General features: G+C 33.6%; 2 protein-coding genes across 4 annotated transcripts in view; one reads left to right on the top strand and one right to left on the bottom strand.

Annotated features, from left to right (window-relative positions):
* Window positions 1-11,195, bottom strand: part of LOC111054974 (NADH dehydrogenase [ubiquinone] 1 alpha subcomplex subunit 5) — a 29,911-nt gene extending 18,716 nt beyond the window's left edge. The window contains exon 1 of one of the 3 annotated variants that reach the window (XM_022342111.2): window positions 10,689-11,195. In XM_022342111.2, coding sequence (XP_022197803.1) covers window positions 10,689-10,712 — 24 coding nt within the window. In that variant the 5' untranslated portion in view covers window positions 10,713-11,195. Of the gene's footprint in view, window positions 1-10,528 lie in introns of all 3 variants that reach the window. The other 2 variants (XM_022342112.2, XM_022342110.2) reach the window with 2 other exon arrangements.
* Window positions 11,196-15,854: 4,659 nt separating this feature from the next.
* LOC111058266 (nucleoporin SEH1) overlaps window positions 15,855-19,378 on the top strand; it is a 28,405-nt gene continuing 24,881 nt past the window's right edge. The window contains exon 1 of the mRNA XM_039421241.1: window positions 15,855-16,103. Within this exon, the coding sequence (XP_039277175.1) occupies window positions 15,990-16,103 (114 nt within the window). The 5' untranslated portion in view covers window positions 15,855-15,989. The remainder of the gene's footprint in view (window positions 16,104-19,378) is intronic.

The raw sequence follows: 19,378 nt of genomic DNA, 5'->3' as shown, positions 1-19,378 counted from the left end.
GATGCGTGTATGTGCAAGTACTCTTCAGATCATGCATGAGCCAACAAACATAACCTGGAAAGAGCCATTGAAACTCGTTGTGACTTGGTGTATCCACAGTTTTTATTGGTTTAAGAAATCCTACTAAAAAATGGCAATTTTTAATTTTGGTATTTCTCACTGAGGAAGCAGTTTCAAATGTAATTCTGTACAGATACGTATTTAGGTGTAAAGTCAGTTACCGGCATCATGATTTTTCAGGAGAGCAGAAACAAAGTTCAAAAAATTCTGTATGAAATTTATTATTCATTATTAAAAATATTGAAACGCTAATCGTTGTCCAACATATTTCTTCACATGTTTACTGTGGCTGCACTTTAGTATATGGGCCGCGGAATCTAGCATTGAGACCTACATAGATCGATAGAGGAGATCAAGATGAGATCAACCATGTATAACATTGTTGTCGATTTCCAAGGATTAGCTGAAAAAACATGGCGGAAAGTTCAAAATTTTTATATCAATTTTTATTCTTTATAATTTTTTATGGCTACAATATGTTTTAAACTAGTGCAATCTTATGTAAAAATTGACGAGGAATACAATGAAACTAATTTCAGGTTCGTAGCTTCAGTAGTTTTTGAGATATTGCAAAAAAATTGCGAAAAAGGGCAAATTTTTTGTTTAAAAGAGGTGAACCTGTTTTCATGGTGAATGATAGGTATTTTAAACTATTGGATTTAGTAGAATGATAAATTCTAAAGAAAAAATGTCCAGTCACTTGATTGCCTAAACTCAAAATTGTTTGAGATATTTGGGCAAAAAAATATTGTAACTCCATTTTTGCTACCTAGGAAAAACTTAGGTTAGGAAAAGCTTAGATTGAGGAGAGCTTAGGTTAGGAGGAGCTTGGATCAGGAAAATCTTAGGTAGGGAAAAGATAAGATTAGGGAAAGATTAGGTTAGGAGAAGCTAGGGTCAGGAAAAGCTTAGATTAGAGAAATCTTGGTTTAGGAAAAAAGCTTAGGTTGGGAAAAGCTTAGGTTAGGAAAAGCTTAGGTTAGGAAAAGCTCAGGTTGGGGAATAGCTAAGGTTGGAAAAAGCTTAGGTTAGGGGGAGCTGGGTCTGAGAAAAGCTTAGGTTGGGGAAAGCTTGTGTTGGGAAAACTTCTATTGAAAAAAGCTTAGGTTAGGGAAAGTTTAGATTAGGAGAAAGCTTAGGTTAGGAAAAGCTTAGATTAGGAAAAGGTAACATTGGGTAAAGCTTAGGTTTGGGGAAGCTGGGTCTGAGAAATCTTAGGTTGGGGGAGCTTTGGTTAGGAAAATTTAGATTAGGAAAAGCTTAGGTTAGGAAAGGCTTAGGTTAGAAAAAAAGCTTAGGTTTGGAAAAGCTTTGATATAGGAAAAATCTAAGGTTAGGAAAAGCTTAGATTAGGAAAAAGCTAGGATTGAGAAAAGCTTAGGTTGGGGGAAGCTAGGTTTGGGAAAAGCCTAGGTTAGGGGAAGCTTGGGTTAGGTAAAGCTTAGGTAAGGAAAAGTTTAGGTTTGAGGAGGCTGGGTCTGGGATAAACTTAGGTTAGAAAATGCTTAGGTTAGGGAAAGTTTAGCTTGGAAAAAGCTTAGGTTAGGAAAATCTTAGGTTAGGTAAAGCTTGGATTAGGGTAAGCTTAGGTTAGGAAAAACTAGGTTTAGGAAAAGCTTTGGTTAGGGAAAGCTTGGGTTAGGAAAAGCTTAGATTGGGAAAAAGCTTAGGTTAGGAAAAGCTTGATTCAATTCAATTATTTCTACAATCTTTTAAAGCTTCTAAATTTCATTGAAAGCTGTATAAAATGTGATCCTCAATATCGGTCTGCACTATGGCTATGCAAACATATTGTGCTCTTCTAAAGCTAAAATACTACATTTTCTTGTATTTTTTTCCATATGTTTTAATAACACAGGCCTACAAAAAAATTTTTTTTGGTGCCCAAGTTTTTGAGCTGATTATTACTATGTTTGAGGCGCTGAATTTAAATATGAAACCCATTTTTTTCTATCAGCTATACTTTTTTAGATAAGGCATAATCATATAGAATGAATATATAATTACCCGAAAATTAATTAATAGTTGGTTCCTTCATTGTTAGCATGTTCTCAATGTTTCTTTCAATAGAATTCTATACAACTTGAATAAAATATACTCTTATTTATGTATTATCATAAATATCTCGGAATATTTTCATCTCAACCAATGTTTTATTGTAACAGATGGCAGCGCAAAAAAGTTCATTTCTTCAGTAAGCTACCAGTTCAGCTTACAATGTTACTATATCAGATACTATATCATAGTTTATATACCAATGCTTACTGTAGTACAGCTGAGTTGTTAAACTAACCTTACCTAACTAGTGCTGCTATCTATGGGTGTTGCTTTCAGGTAACCTTTCAGCTTCAACTCTGATTGAGGTTAGTTGCAAAGTTCTGACTGTGGAGGCTTGTTGTTTATTTACTTTGTGTAGTATTCAAGTGCAGATTGAAGATTTCATTGAATAAACTTCATGTTTAAATTGTTGTGTGCTTTAGATTGATATATACTAAGACTGTGTGACTGTGTTGTAGTGGTTAAATATGAGTTCCAGTAGAAGAGGTTGTATAAATCATTTCAATGTGTTTTGCTACATATGTGGTGAGTATACATTTAAAGAGAACAGAAAAAGTGTCACAGACTTTATAAAGAGAGCATATCATGGATACTTAGGTGTCAGACTTGGTGACCAGGAAAAATCATGGGCACCTCATATTGTCTGCAAAACGTGTACAGAACATTTATGACAGTGGACGACAGGAAAAAGGAAAAGTCTCAAATTTGGCATTCCTACGGTTTGGAGGGAACCGAGTAATCACATTGATGACTGTTATTTCTGTCTAGTGAATATCACTGGCATCAACAAAAACAACCACAAAAAATGGAATTATCCTGATTTAGCCTCAGCAAGACGACCAATCCCCCATTCAGATGAAGTTCCAGTTCCAACGTTTCACCAGCTACCAGAGCTCTGTGATGATGAATGCACCGTGGATCTACCCTCTGAAACTTGTGATGATAGTGAAAGTGATTTTGAGGGCACATCATCATTGCCTCAACGTTTCAACCAAGATGAGGTCAGTGACCTTGCCAGAGACCTTAATCTTTCAAAAGAAGCTTCAGAGCTACTTGCATCAAGACTGAATGACAAGAACTTGCTGGAAGAAGGTACCAAAATCACATTTTATCGTACAAGGGAAAAAGATCTGTTGCCCTTCTTCTCTCAAGAAGACAATTTTGTTTTCTGTCACGATATTAAGAGCCTCCTGGAAAAAATGGGTCTTCCTGATTATTCTCCAGATGATTGGCGCCTATTCATTGATAGTTCCAAGCGGAGTTTAAAGTGTGTTCTTCTACACAACGGTAACAAATATGGATCAATACCAATTGCTCATTCAACGAAAATGAAAGAGGAATATGATACCGTAGCTTTGGTATTGAAAAAGATCAAGTATCATGATCATCAATGGGTGATATGTGTGGACTTGAAAATGGTGAATTTTCTCCTGGGTCAACAAAGTGGATACACAAAATATCCTTGTTTCTTGTGTCTGTGGGACAGCAGGGACAAAAAAAACCATTGGGTGAGAAAAGAGTGGCCTGAGAGAGAAAATATGATTGTTGGGCAGAAGAATGTTATCAATGAAGCTCTAGTTGAACGAGAGAAAATCATCCTGCCTCCACTGCATATTAAGCTAGGCCTAATGAAACAGTTTGTAAAGGCTCTTGATAAAAATGGACCATGTTTCGCATACATTGGAAGAAAGATGCCTCAGTTGAGCACTGAAAAGCTGAAAGCTGGTATTTTTGATGGACCACAAATAAGACAGCTTATGAAGGATCCTACCTTCGTCAATTCCATGAATGAATTGGAAAAAGGTGCATGGACATCATTCGTTGAGGTCGTAAGACATTTTCTAGGCAAGCACAAAGCTGAGAACTATGTTGATCTAGTGAACAATATGCTCACAAGCTTCAGAAAGCTTGGCTGTAACATGAGCATTAAAGTTCATTACTTGAACAGTCATTTGGATCGGTTCCCTGGGAATTTGGGAAACACCAGTGAAGAACAAGGCGAAAGATTCCATCAGGACATAAAAACTATGGAGGATCGCTATCAAGGAAGATGGGATACTCATATGATGGCAGACTACTGCTGGAGTATGAGAACAGACTGCTCCAAGAAGCAACATTCTAGAGTGTCACGAAAAAGAAGCTTCAGAAGTGTTGAGTGACTTTACTATAGAGATCAAATAATACTTTTCATTAAGATCGGGTAAAGAGATGAGTGAGGTAAAGACAGGTTTTTTATTGTTTCTGCAATTATTTCTATAGTTTATTTTTTCCTTTATTGACCTACAAAATAAAAGAATATATAAAAAACCTGTGTTTGATTTATTTGTGTATGCTTCATTAAGGTTACTAATATTGCATAATATAGGGCATATAGGAAAAACATAAAAAATTGAAAAATTAAAAAAGTAGAGCTGTTAGAAAAAAACTAATGACATATTTGAATTCAGCGCATCAAATACATATATAATCAGCTCAAAACACTTCGGCACCAAAACCACTGTTGGGCTGTGTAGTCTATTAAAGTTTTTAACCTCAAATCTATTTGAATGAATTCCCTGTAAAAAATCCAATGAGATTTAGCCAATTTAGTAGTCACTGAAAGTAGTAAAAAAAAATTAAATATGAGAATTGTAGAATATTGAGTGTGCAATTTTTTTTATTTTCCCAAATATATTATCTCGAACAATTTTGAGTTTAGGCTATCAAGTGACTGAACATTTTTCCTCTAGAATTTATGATTCAGTAGTGTTCAGTAAGCTTGAGTGTGTGCTAATTACTGTGGAGAGTGTGTGGTGAACTGTTTTTTCCATGACTACTGATTTTCTGTGTTGCTCTCTTCGAAATATTGATAATGATTGATTGTTAACCTAAATCTCTGGGTCATACAAAGTAGTTTGAAAAGTTTTCTATCGGATTGGGACTGTTGGAACTTGTTGCTAATCACGTCTGCTGCCGGTTATAGCGAATGAATGGAATCAGCTGATGGCAAGTTGTAATCTTGAGGTACCGTTAACAAAACAACAACAACAACAATAACATTGAGCGTTTGACAGATAGCCTGTGACTCTCTCTTGTTTTTCGAATTAATATTTCTCATTTCAATTCTTTTCGTTATTTCTTTGGTTTGCGACTTTTATCAGTTCCTTCACTAAATATTATTGAATATTTAACTTGTCACTCTTAACTAACTTTATCCTTAAAATCAGGAGCTTCCTTATTCACGCCTTGAATGCTCTCTAGGCAACCCCTTATTTTCCTTCTCATTTCTCTTTTTGTCTCTGCGTGATCACAACTTTCGCAGACTGATAGAATTTATTGCTTGGATTGTGATAGAATACAAAAGTCTAAATAATAATTGAATCTTCTGTTGATAATTATCTTTATAACAGATATCATGTCAATTTACATTTTTGAAACGAAAAAGGGAAAACAGGGCATAAAGGTGGATGGATTCAGCTATAGGAGGGGTAATATTTTATCTAATGGTCATATCTCATGGCGCTGTTTGACAATTGGATGTTCCGCCACGGTGAAAACTGATAGTGAGATGAAAAAGGTTACTGGAAGTTCTGGATCTCATAAGATCACGTGATATGGGTGTTAATACACCAAATATTAGAACGGTTAGGGATGACGACACTCAAAGTATTCGTGAGCTGGAATTATTACAACAAAGAGATGACCTCATAAAATATGTACAGGATTTAAAAAATGAGGTAGATCAGTTAAAGTCTGAGAATTTGAGTCAAAGTCAGGACTTAAATGGGATCATTGAGTCACTCAGGGATGAGAATAACTCTCCAACGGGGAGATTACAATCAATGTCAACTTCTATTGAAGCGCTGGAGGCAGACAATGTGACTCGTGAGAAATGAGAGAGTGTTGGATCGGGAAGAGACAAATAAATGGAGGTCTCTCTATGACGAATTGTTTGTTAAGTCGGGAAAGTGTGTGAATGATCAATCCAAGAATTTGCTGGGAACTAATAAGATTTCAAACAAGTACAAAAACAATAGTATTCCAAAGAACTCAAATATTGGGGGTAAGATAAAAATACATTACTTTGCTGACAGTCACGGAAGAAATGTCTAGAGAATTCATCAAGAATGACTACAACTTTACTTCTTTTGTGAAACCGGGAGCTAAGTTTCAGGACGTCTTGCCGAATGATTTTGAGTTTTGGGGAGAAGGACTCTGTTGTTATTCAAGCCGGTTCGAATGATTTTAGTAGTAATGAGGCTAAGAATGTTCTTGTGGCTCTGAGGAGGAGTTTGGCGGCTCTCTACAAAACAAACGTCTTTGTTCTCTCGATTCCTCTACGTTATGATTTGGCTGACTGGTCGTGCGTCAACGTGGCAGTAAGGGAGACGAATAGTGAGATTTTCAAAATCTGCAATCTTTACTCTCACGTGAAATTCATAGGCATTAGTGATATAGGACTTGGATTTTTCACAAATCACGGAATGCATATGAATAGGCTTGGAAAAAACTTGTTAGTGACAGAATTATCAAGTACGTTAAAGATCATTTTTCAAAATCGAATTTGACTGCACCTATTTCTCTTCCATGTAAGGTCAACCTCATATCATCTATTGAAGTTTTGGAATGCACAAAACAAAGCGTCTCTTCTAGTATTTTGGCAGATAATTTAAACTCTTAGCAACTGACAATGATTTATCATCTGCAATTATTACTAATAGTGAAAGGACTGATAATATTAGTAAAAATCTAGATAATAATAGTTCTAATATTACTAGTAAAAATCTAATTGATTATGGAGTAATGACAGACAACAGCAATAATGATTTGTGCTTAATTCACTCAGAACTCATTAGGCCTGAACCAATTATGACTAATAATGAGGTTAATTTGTTGTCTTGGAATTCACAGGGTCTTATTAATAAAATTGACTATCTTGAAATAACTGCTAAAGAAAATAGGCTGGATGTGATTGCAATCAGTGAGCATTGGATGAATGAAGAGGAAATGAATAATATTAGTATTGGAGACTTTAGAACAGGATAGCATTATTGTAGATCAAGTCACATCCGTGGTGGTGCTGCTATTTTTATAAATAATTCATTTGTATTCAATGAACTGAAAAACATACAAGATTTATCAGTTGAAATGATTTGTGAGGCTTGTGCGCTCAAGATACCTGAAATATTTGTGATTGTTTTGTCTGTCTATAGACCATATAGTAGGGATGTAAATAAATTTAATAATTTTCTAGTCATTCTAAATCAAATGTTGAGCTTCCTGTTTACTTATAAAAAATTTAATGTTATTCTTTGTGCTGATTTTAATGTTGATTTTAATGTTCAGTCTAGTCAAAGAGATGATCTGATTAATTTATTAATAAGTTTTAATTTGCATGTAACTACGCATGAGATTACAAGGCCTAATGATACAGGTGGCTCATGCATTGATAATATTGTAACAGACATTCATCCATTCTAGTAGATAGGAAAGCAAGATTGTTTACACTGTTTTTTCAGATCACTTTGCTATAGGCCTTAAACTAAAACTAGAAAATGATAATAATAAAATTTTAAACAAAGAAGTTATTTTGACTAGAGAATTAAATAAGAGCAATATATATATATCTTCCTAGAAAGTCTTCAACAAACAAATTGAATACAAGTGTATGAATTGACAGATGTCATTGATCAGATTCGTGAGTTCCAAAAACTATTCATGTGGGCAGTAAATTTGGCTTTCCCATTGCGTAAAAAAATAAAAGCAAAAGTAAATAGAAGTAAAAATAACTGGTACAGTTCTGAATTACGCAAGTTGAAGAGTAAATGTGAAAGTCTGTATTATTTACTTAGAAATTCTCCTAGTGAAGAGATGAAATAAGAATACCTTAAGTTGAGAAAATATTATCGCTCTGCTATAAAAAAGCTAAGTTAAATTATAATAATTCAATAATAAAAAATAGTAACAATAAGACAAAAGCAGCTTGGAGAATAATAAATAATAATATTAGTGTTAATTGTAAATCAGGTAAAAATGAATGCAACATGACCGAAAATGAAACTAACAGGTTTTTTCTAGATAAAGTAGAACAACTTAGTAGAAGTATTCCTGAGAGTAATCTCAAGCATGACTATTATATCAACAAAGTTCCTAAGCCAAAGGTTTGTTTTGCGTTTAAAGACTTCAAGGTGGAAGAGGTTTTTGCAGCAATAAATGATATGAACAATTCCAATACTCTAGATATCTATGGATTAAACTCATTCATCTTGAAATTGGCAGCTCCAAATATTGCAGAGGTGTTGACTGTAATCTTTAATAAGTGCTTGAGCCTAGGGTTGTTTCCGGATGATTTGAAAAAAGTCAAGTTAATACCAGTTTATAAGAAAGGTGTTAGATCGATTATTGATAACTATAGGCCGATATTTATGTATAGTTTACATAATATCAAAAATTTTTGAAAAACTTCTTTACGCTCAATTAACAGCTTATTTTGAACATAATAGACTACTCTCTGATAACCAATATGGTTTTAGGAGGAATCGTAGTACAGGCGACAATGTTTTGAGGCTTGTAAAAGAAGTAATCAACGATCTGGAAAACCATAAATATGTAAAATTTAAAAGTTTTGATATGACCAAAGCGTTTGAAACTGTTGATCATACTATATTATGTCATAAACTATCTTATTACGGGTTGAATCAATTGGCTGTTGACCTTATTTATTCCTATCTTACAAATAGAGTACAGTATGTTTTAAAAAATGGCGAGTATTCTAGAGGTGGAATAGTCAAATACGGCGTACCACAAGGTTCCATTCTTGGTCCACTGTTATTCATTGTTTATATTAATGATTTGCCTAATATTATTAACTCTTGTAATGACGATAGTGCTTCGTATTTGTTTGCAGATGACTTAGGTTTGAAAGTAGCTAATAAGAATAAGGATCATTTGTATTCTAACATACTGAATAATACCTCTAAAATTGAAGATTGGTGTGCAGCAAACAATTTGAGCATTAATTCCACAAAAACAGAGGATATAACTTTTAGCTTTGACAGAAAAATTAATGACATAAACTCAATTAAGTTTCTTGGCGTGAAAATTGATACCAACCTGACTTGGAAATGCCATATAACATATATTTATAAAAAAATCAACAAGGGCATCTTCCTTTTACGTAGATTATGTAATATTGTAGATATGTCTGTTCTAATGAGTGTCTACTTTGCCCATATTCATAGCCTTTTGCTATATGGAATCCAGCTGTGGGGCAATGGCTCAACTACTGACATCTTGTTTAAATGTCGAAAGAAAGCAGTAAGAATATAATTTGCCACAAGGCTCCTCGTACTCCATGCAAATCATTATTTATTGAACTCGGACTATTAACACTGCCATCTTTGTATGTATTGTCATGCTTGATTTCAGTGAAGAAAACTGAAAATGAATATGATGTTAACTCTAGGATACACCAACATAACACTAGACATAGGAATAATATAAGAGTCGAGTATTGCCAATTTACAAGTTCTCAAAAAAACTGGCAATACATGTCAATAAAACTTTATAACGTTTTGCCTGAAAATATCAAAAGAATGAGCTTTAATAGTTACTGTAAATATTTGAAAAAAGTACTGGTCAATGAATGTTTATATAAAGTTGATGATTTCTTTGTAATAGATTTTGTAAATTGATGTTTTCTGTGTTATTAATGACGTTGTTGTAACATTTTAATGTTGTTTGACAATAAATAATTTGATTGATTGATTATACTAAATACAATAGTTTTAAATATCTATCAATTATCATGAAAAAAGTTAACCCCTTTTAAAGCAAAAAATTTGCACTTTTCTGCACATTTTTTGCAATATTTAAAAAACTACTACAGTTACAGCCCTGAAATAATTAGTTTCATTGGATTCCTCGTCAAATTTTACATAAGATTGCACCATTTTAAAACATATTGTAGTCATAAAAAATTATAAAAAATAAAATTTGATATAAAAATTTTGAAATTTTAGCCATGTTTTTTCAGCTAATCCTTGGAAATCGACAACAATGTTATACATGGTTGATCCCGTCTTGACGTCCTCTTTCGATCTATGTAGGTCGCAATGCTAGATTCCGCAGCCTATATACTAAAGTGCCCCCTTTACTGTGTCCAATAATGGTTTCTCACATATTGACATTTTTTATATAGGTGTAAACAAAAAAAGGGACGACTAATACCCTTTGTATCAAAGTATTTTATGACTTAGCCCTTTTTGATCTTGATTTGAGTTGACTTGTATCATTTTTACCAATACCTATTAGATTTATTTCCACCTTTCAAAGGTTATGAGTTAACTTGTATTATTTATAATATTAAACATTAATGTTTTTTTTAGATTTATCCATTTTACCATGAGAAAACTCTGAAACAATAACTTACCACTTACACTTAAGTTATCTATACTAAAACAGAGCAAATTTTTCTGAATAAGGACATGTAGAAAAGTCAAAATCGACATTTTGTGACTTAAACTTTTAACCCCTGACTTGACTTTTTACTTATCAGTACAGAATTTTATTTTCATAAATCTAAAACATACCAACTTGCGACCAGCAGCAGCCATTTTAGCTAATATTTATATTGAACCAGAAATTATAATTTTTGCACTCCAACCGACAATAATAATATTAATACATTTGAAATGTTAATGACCTACAAAATAATTAATTAACCTATAAAACTTCAATATTTTTTGCAGTTTGTCTTTGTACCGCAGAAATGAGAATGAGAAGAGAAATGCACAATCGCAAAGACAGCTGGTTCAAAGTCAGCTGTTTCCTGTCTATTGAAGACTGAAATATTAAAATAACTTGGTGGAAGGAAGGTGTGGAGGAACAGTTACCTATGCTTCCCATGCATTGGAAGTGTAGTGCGTTCGGCCATCTTGGCATACACACCTTCAAGCGCTATTATTTGAATTCTTATAAGCAAAAAACAGATTCAATCTTGAAATAGTTCTCTTACTTAACTTCCAACAATACTCGATCGTTCACTCTCATAAAGAGACGTATATTTTCAACATATTATTCAAAAGTAATTTTTTTAAGTTAACTAGACATTAATAGTAACCTAAACTTAAACGTAATTTTGTAAACAAGTAAAAAATCTTAGGGTTAGCAAGCCAGCGCTTAGCCCACTCGGATACGGTCACTCCTTTAATGACTGTAATAAAGCAATTTTGAGGATTTAGTTAATATTTTTGGTCATAAAATGTAAAAAAAAGCCTAAGCCTTTTTAAAAACATTCCGGTATCAAAAATAACGCCAATCAAACCAGCTGTTAGAATGATATCTGTTTAGCTGATATCAATCAGCTAAATAGGTGGTTTCGTTGGTCTCTTGTGCACTCCAACAGCTGATATTGTCAATTGTGGTTGTCATTTAGCAAAGTCTAGGTGATGTTTTTGAAATCAAGAGACAATAGATGCATTACATCAGCTGGAGCTGACAGTAGGTTACATCAAGTAGAAAAGACCCACGAAACCGCCTAACTATTTGCCTATTATCCTACTATTATTATTTGCCTACTATCAAGTATTTATAAAATGTATAGATTTTACATGAGTCTACAATGTTCATGCATGCACATGAAACATTTAAGAGTTCATCAGAGGCTAAGCAAGCATGTTCAACGAAAATCATGATGGTTCTAACTGAAAACATGAATATAACTTTGAAATATTGGATTAAATTCTATTATTTTACACATAACTGGGTTAGAGACTAGGTTAATTAAAAAAACAATTGGGTGAAAAATAGGGATGCATGTATTTGCAATAATATACATTATTATATTATATATTTTCTACTTGTAATGTTCTACAAATTACATTTTCAAACTATACAGAATAAGTATCTTTGCTTCTTATCAAGTTCTATTTCAACTTAAAATTAGAATGAATTTTATAATAAAATACAAAAATTCATACATTCTTACATTTTCAATTGATTAAAACTAAGACACAAGTTGAATGTTGTCAACTTTTGATTAAAACTACTTTTAATTTTTGAAAGTGAAAATTAGTGAGTGTTGGAAGTGAATAATCTTGGACATATCCTAGATTCAGAAATTCACTGTAATTCAGAATCAAGACGTTTTAGACTTTTGTGCCTTATCTAGTAAGTGTTTTTGTATTTCCTCAAATAAATAAATAAAAAAGTCGACCATTCAAAATGTTTCTAAATAGCCTACTTTTTAGCTGAGATTCTTGATTTCTTTCAACTTCATATTCAGTTTCTATGGTAGTATATTAGAAAAAAATCAGGGGTTAATATTTTCTAATGTACTATTATAGACTCAACAAATACCACGACTTAACTAGTGTAGTGAATACCAATAAATAGTCTAATCAAATTACTGTAACCTTTATACATATTAACTTGTGCATAAGGGTATGGTTACAGCTGGAGCAAGCTTGCCGTCAGGTTTCCTTGCTCCAGGTTTGATACAATGTTAAACTTTTGGAGCCAAAAACATGCAGCACGTAAAGTTAAACATTGAATCAAACCTGCAGCAAGGAACCTGACGGCAAGCTTGCTCAAGCTGTGACCATACCCTAACTTGGATATTACAACCCTTGAAACGTTATTAAATGAGTCAGTGACTGTCTCTTCTTCCTGCAGTGTGACAGGTCAGCTGTCCTCCTAGCCAAGTAATGTAGCCGAATATCTATATACTTGACTACAATGCACTTAAGTAGATTGGTCAAGTGGCAGGAGCCAATTTCTTGTTCAGTACAGTGAACTGCAAGGCTATCAAATATAGCAGTATTCACACATTTCTTCATTACTTTGGTTGCCACTTGATTCACATTCAATTTGGTTACCCTCCCATCTGATACTAATCGGCTATCACAACCCTTAGTAACAAAGTAAGCCCTGAAATATTTTTCAGTAAGCCTGCAAACTGCAACTACATCGTCTGAGGGGTGAATTAATGCACCTTTACTTTTAAAATGAACAAGGCCAGTATTTGAAGTTTCTTTCTTCAGAGAATTAGAACATTCACCACACAAAAGCTTCTTCATCAAATACTTCACCACAAATCCTCCTACATATTCAACTATATCCTGAGATATCTCAGATAAAATCAAATCCTCAGGAAGTGAAGCATACAAATGATCAAAAAGAGGATCAATTGTGGCATCCTCATCAAGAGATCGCTGTCTCTCTGATGTTAAGTTGATATTCATCATTGGATTTGCAGTAGGAGGAGTGGCAGAGCTTGCATGTAGAATGTGGATGCTTTCCATGGGAATAAAATTTCCAGATTTCAAATCTGAAAGTTCTGTGGCAATGATATTTTTTTTCAATGCACTCACAAACTGGATGGCCGTTGGGTTGTTATTCCAACCACCTTTGGATCGAATCTTGGCAAAAAGTAGCTCAAGATGATCTTGACTTATTTTGTACATAGGAATATACTTCAACACTTTCTTATTTAGAATGAGTTCTTCATACAGCCCAATGGTACATAAAAAATACAGACAACAAAACCTAAAAATCCTATTTTCCTATTACTAGTTATTACTTGAGAGCCATCAACATTTTTCAATTTCTTAATGTAATCAATTAGATAGAGCATGATTTCCTTATGTGATTCATAGTTCTCTTCACATAGGGCCTTCTTCCCAGCAAATGATTTGACTGAACGTGAGTTCAGGACATCAAACAAAAAATTGAAATGTCTCAGGAAGATGGCTGTGGCTTCACTCTCTTCAAACCCAGCAATCTGCTCCACACGACAGTAATCAATAGCCACTGAGACCGATTCACTCAGCGTTTGTGCAGCCAACTTCACCTTCATCTTTTGGTCATACCAATTAATATGACCTTTTGTCAATTTATTTGCAACATGCAAGCCCTCAGCTTCCTGAACATTGTACAGTTTTTCAATGAATTCAAATTTTATTTCTCCTTCACTGCTCAGAAGGATCTTCTGACCAATGGTATTTCTGACTAATTTCAGCATGTGACATGGGTCCAGAAATACGAATACCTTTTCACCAGTGTCTGGGTGCAAAAAAAGCCATAAATAGACTATTTTACACTTATTGTGAAACTTTGAATTTTACTCAAAACTCAACTGCTTCAACAACTAAGAAAAATATAAAAATTTGTAGGAAAATTCATAATATGGAAGAGAATATTCTACCACTCTTTCAATCAGCATTCATTTTTGATGCCATGCATGAATTTCATAATGAGTATTCAAGCAAAATTTGATAAATGAAACGATAAAAGGAAGAAGGAGGAAGGCTTTACTTGGAGGAAGGCTTCCTTCCTCCAAGTAAAATAAGGTCCAAGAGGAGAAGGCGAACCAAGATTCGAAGGCGAACTTTGGTGTCACATTGTAAAAATTTTATATCAAAATCCTTAGCATAATCAATCATTCAACTTCAATTTATTTTGTCCACTCAAATAAATTGATTCAATCGTCAAAATATTAACCATTATTTTTTTATATTATTTTGTCATTGCCATCTCGATCATACTGTTAACTGTTCCAAGGAGGATAATAAACTGTTCCAATACTCTGTTACAGAATGTAGTATCTGTTCCATTTCCAAATATTATGGAAGTTTTACTATGGAAGTTTTGAATAAATATTAGCCTACAAGCACTACAGACCTTCACCTTCCAGTCTTATGTTTAGTTAGGACCTTATTATGTGATGAAAATGGAATTTTATTTAGTATTATACTGTCAAGTATTTGGTGTAAGTGCACGTCCAGTGCCAACATACCTATTATCAAATTTTTGGTAATCCTTTCCTGTACTTAGTATCCTGTTTACTAATTAAGTGTCCAATACCAACAATTAAACTTTCAAAATCGTCACTTGACATTCTTAAAAAGTTTTTTACACTGCCATCGCATCTCAATTCTCCCGTCAAAGGATCTGTATCATCTCGATTCAAATCATTTAAAAGATCGCTGCCGCTATACTTTGCTCTTGCCTGCAATGAAGGTCGAACCCAGTATCTTCTCGGTTTTTTACATTTTGATAAAATAACACACGCTGCCGCAGCAAGAACAACCTCTTCAGCACTCGACATTCTACATACTGTCTGATTTTCTACATACTGTAAAGTTTAGTTGCAAGTTGCAGGTTGCAGACCTAAAAACAAACTATGTGCCCAGGTTGCAAGTACAAGTTGCAGACTTCCATCGGCAACTAGCGTCTGCAATCGAAGTTGGCAATTTTTTGTTGCCAACTCCGGTGTAAACGCGGCTTTACTTGACTTTAAGTAATCATGTAATTCTCTGGTTCCAATAACATTATAATAGAGTCCATTCGATTCATAAAGAACTTCAAATTCATCCATGATGTTTGTTTACGTTCAGAAAGAACAGAAAAAGTAATCGGTGGAAAAAAGCGATGAACAGATCAGTGAACGAACCGGATGTGACGTAATTTTTTTTGAGTTAGAACGATCAGTGCTTCGTTCAGAGCCACGTTCACTCACCGATTTCATCGTTGACTCACCGATCAGTGGCTTTGAACTCAACTGTAAATGCGTATGAAAGATGGGAAGTCTATGGAACAAAATGGCGACTGCTTGTACCCAGTCTAAAGCACGTGTACCCGTGCCTTAGGATTATGTCGTCATACACCAAAGTTCTATCTGGTTCTTATGACGTCATAAGGACGGTCAGTTTGCAGGACGGTCACTTTGCAGGTCGGTCAGTTTGCTGGTCGGTCAGTTTGTAACCCCCCCCACCTAAGCTATGTATACTATGTATAATCAAAAATCCAAATCCATAATCCAACGGCAACAAACCGCATACTTGTCAAGTGTTGTAGTGGTTGTTCATTATTCACTTTAAATATATTTAGAAATGCTTTTTGAAGCTCACAGTATTAATGCGGAACATAAAGATTTAATACATGATGTCGCTTACGACTTTTATGGCCAACGGATGGCAACGTGCTCAAGTGATCAATTTGTTAAGGTTAAGTATTCAAACTTTCAATTTTATAGGCTAACGTTACTAATTACGGTACATTTGTAACCGTCAATTATTTCTTTCATCATATTATAGATATTGGAATTATTGATAGATTAAATTTCAAGTCACACACATTGAGCCTAGAATATTCTGCAATAATATTTTTAAGGTACTAGGGTAGGTTAGGGAGGTTAGGTTTTTAGCTCTTAAATGACATGTTGTGTTGATATATTTAGAAATACAGTACCTAAAGAGCTATGATAGTGCTACATACAAAATCGATAATGAGTAAATGTTTAATAATTAAAAAATAAAATTGTATATGTGACTAATTACAGGATAGGAAATTCATGTCTGAACTACTGGTCTGATTAAGGCTAGTTTTACACATATTCGGTTGTTTTGTTTTCTGCAGATTCCTATAAGTAAAACGGTAATTCGGTATTGAATAGAAACCGCATAGAACCGAACGTTCACTAGACACTAATAAATTCCATCAAGTTTCAAATTCGTTTCACACACTCTAGCGAGGGGCTACTTTCACACACATTCGTTTCGGTTTGCTTTCTGTACGTTTTCGGCCAATTGTGAAACGCTGATTCGGTTACGAATAGCAATCGCATAGCACAGAACTCCCCCTCAACACGAATAGATTTTATGATATTCGAATTCGTTGCTCTTGCTAGGAAACAAAAATTCTTCCAGACACGCTTGGTTTTTGTTTTTATTTTAACCTAATACTATGATTATCTGTTTTAAAATATTATGTGTCAAAATCATAATATATGGTCAATTCATTTTAGTTAGCCTAGTTAACTGGATGTCTTTTTTTCGCAATGAATAGTTTGCTAAAAAAATTAAAAGACAAATTAAAACTTGGGGAGAATTATTATTATTTTATTTTCCCATAAAAATTACATGATTTCATCTATGGAAAGAACAAACAGATAGCCTAAAGGTTATGTAACTTACCTTAAAAACGAATGCTTATCGTAGGAGCATTAGGCCTTCAGTTCCTATAATAATGAAACAAAAACTTGGAATAGTGAAATAATACATCATTTCAAAGAAAATTGAATGCTCTACAAACCTACGATAAGCATTGATTTGTATGATGCATTATTGGAGAGTTATAAGCCCTGAAAGAGCAAAATATTGCATAAAAACCTGTTATTTTAACTATTGCACACCTCCAAGAGAGAATATCTGGGGAACTGTTGGGAATATTATAAAACTACTCTAAACAAAAAGAGCAGAAAATTTATCAAGCTTCATTTTTAAATACTTTTACAAAAAGCTGAAACATGCAACTTTTAAACAATCCTCATATCCTCAACACATGAGTTAGGAATGGGGACTTTTGATAAATTCTCCTCCTGACTAGTCTCCCAAAGCCAAAAATTGTGTACAAAACATCCCTCCAAATTCTTTAGTCAATTGGTCTATTGTTGAAAAACTGGAGATCCACACTCAACACTAAAGCTGCTGCAACAGTTGTAGGGAAAAGCGTTAAAGTGTGAAATTATAAATCAAATTGATGAGAATTTAATGCCCTATCTATAAGCTCATAAACAGCATGGATTTTTCTGATCGATGTTTAAAAAGTTTTAAGAGCAAAAATATAAAAAAATTGGAGGCAAACAAGTTTTTTTCAAAAATTATACACCTTCAAGAGCGGATATCTCAAAAACTAGAAAAGATATAGAAAAAGTAGTGAGATGAATATTGTAGGAATGGTGTCAGCTTTAATTTTGTATAAAACAGTAATATCCGTAAGGTACACAGTTTTTTGAGTAATATGCGAGATACCTAAAAATGGAACAATTGAACCACCTCCACCCCCTTAGCAGAAGAAATAGAAAAAAAAAATGGTGGCAAACGTGTTTTTTTTTCAAAAATGTCACACCTTCAAGAGCGGATATCTCGAAAACTAGAGGAGATATGGAAAAGTTGTAGAATCAATATTGTTGGAATTATATAAGCTTTAATTTGTTACATGACAGCCAAGTCGTTAAGAATCATAGTTTTTGAGTTTTATGCGAGAAACCAAAAAATGGTACCTTTAAACCACCCCCACCCCCTTAGCACAGGGGTTAGGGGTTGGGACTTTTGATATGTTTACCTCCTTACTACCCTAAACAGAATTGCGGGTTTAAAAATTTTCTTCCAAACTTTTCCTTGACTGGACTATCAATATCATCCTCAATTACCAGATGACTACGAAGCGGTTTAATAAACTTTTTTTTTATCCTGGCATTCCTCTATCTCTGCTGGTAAATGGTTATAAAAAGTTGTGGCCAAAAAGAGAAAGAATTTTTTAAAAGCTTTCAATTTATTGAAACTCTATCATCCTCAAAATTTATTTTTTTCCACTTCTATCGGAGAATTTTTTTGAGAATGTTTTGTAAATATATACATTTCTTATTGGCAAAATATTTAAAATAGAATACATTTTATTTCACTTGCTCAAAATGCAATACAATATGAATATAATTATAGTACCTACATGGTATATATTTATGTATTATACAATATTATTACAAAGCATTGAAAAAGTATATATTACATAACTAGCATATTACTTATATGTTTATAAAAAAATAATACTGTAAATTTATAATTTGACGAATATTCGATATGAATATTCATATTATATTTTAATATTTAATTTGATATGAATATTCGTAAATTTTTCAAATTTCTGGAAAATATAAATATATTATATCAATTGACATTGCACAACCATAAAATAATGAATTATATGCATATTGATGCAAGTGGAATAAATACTAGCTTGCAAAGTGAGAGAAATATCACTTGAGTGCAAGCAGGTGTCGTTTGGTTCTTCAAGCGCGCGCGCACACACACACACAGACACTTTCACCCATTACAAAAATTATAAATGCCTAATAGGACTTAAATTTTGAGGTACAAAATTATTCAAAGGGTGGATAATCAAGCTCAATGCAGCACAATAAACCATTCCTCATCATTTGAATGAGCTTCGAAAAGCCAAGGCTTCAGTTTTGATTTGAATCTTTTGAAGGTTCTCAAATTTTTAATTTCTGCAGGCAGAATATTGTAGAACTTCGGCCCAAGAAATAGAAAGCATTTCTGAAAGAGAGTACAGCTTGCTTTAGGGCATCTCACCAATCCCAGAGTTATCTGCCGCGTTTGCTGGGAATGGTTACTCTCAATCATGGGCTGACCATAGCTTCCACTCATCCTGTAGAATAGAGCTAGGACATTGAAGATGTACATATGTCTGAGAGGCATTG

Source organism: Nilaparvata lugens, chromosome 2 (assembly GCF_014356525.2).
Source record: "Nilaparvata lugens isolate BPH chromosome 2, ASM1435652v1, whole genome shotgun sequence".
Classification (NCBI taxonomy): Eukaryota; Metazoa; Arthropoda; class Insecta; order Hemiptera; family Delphacidae; genus Nilaparvata; species Nilaparvata lugens.
The sequence above is the reverse complement of the archived record's forward strand: the minus strand, read 5'-3'. Positions and strand labels throughout refer to the sequence as shown.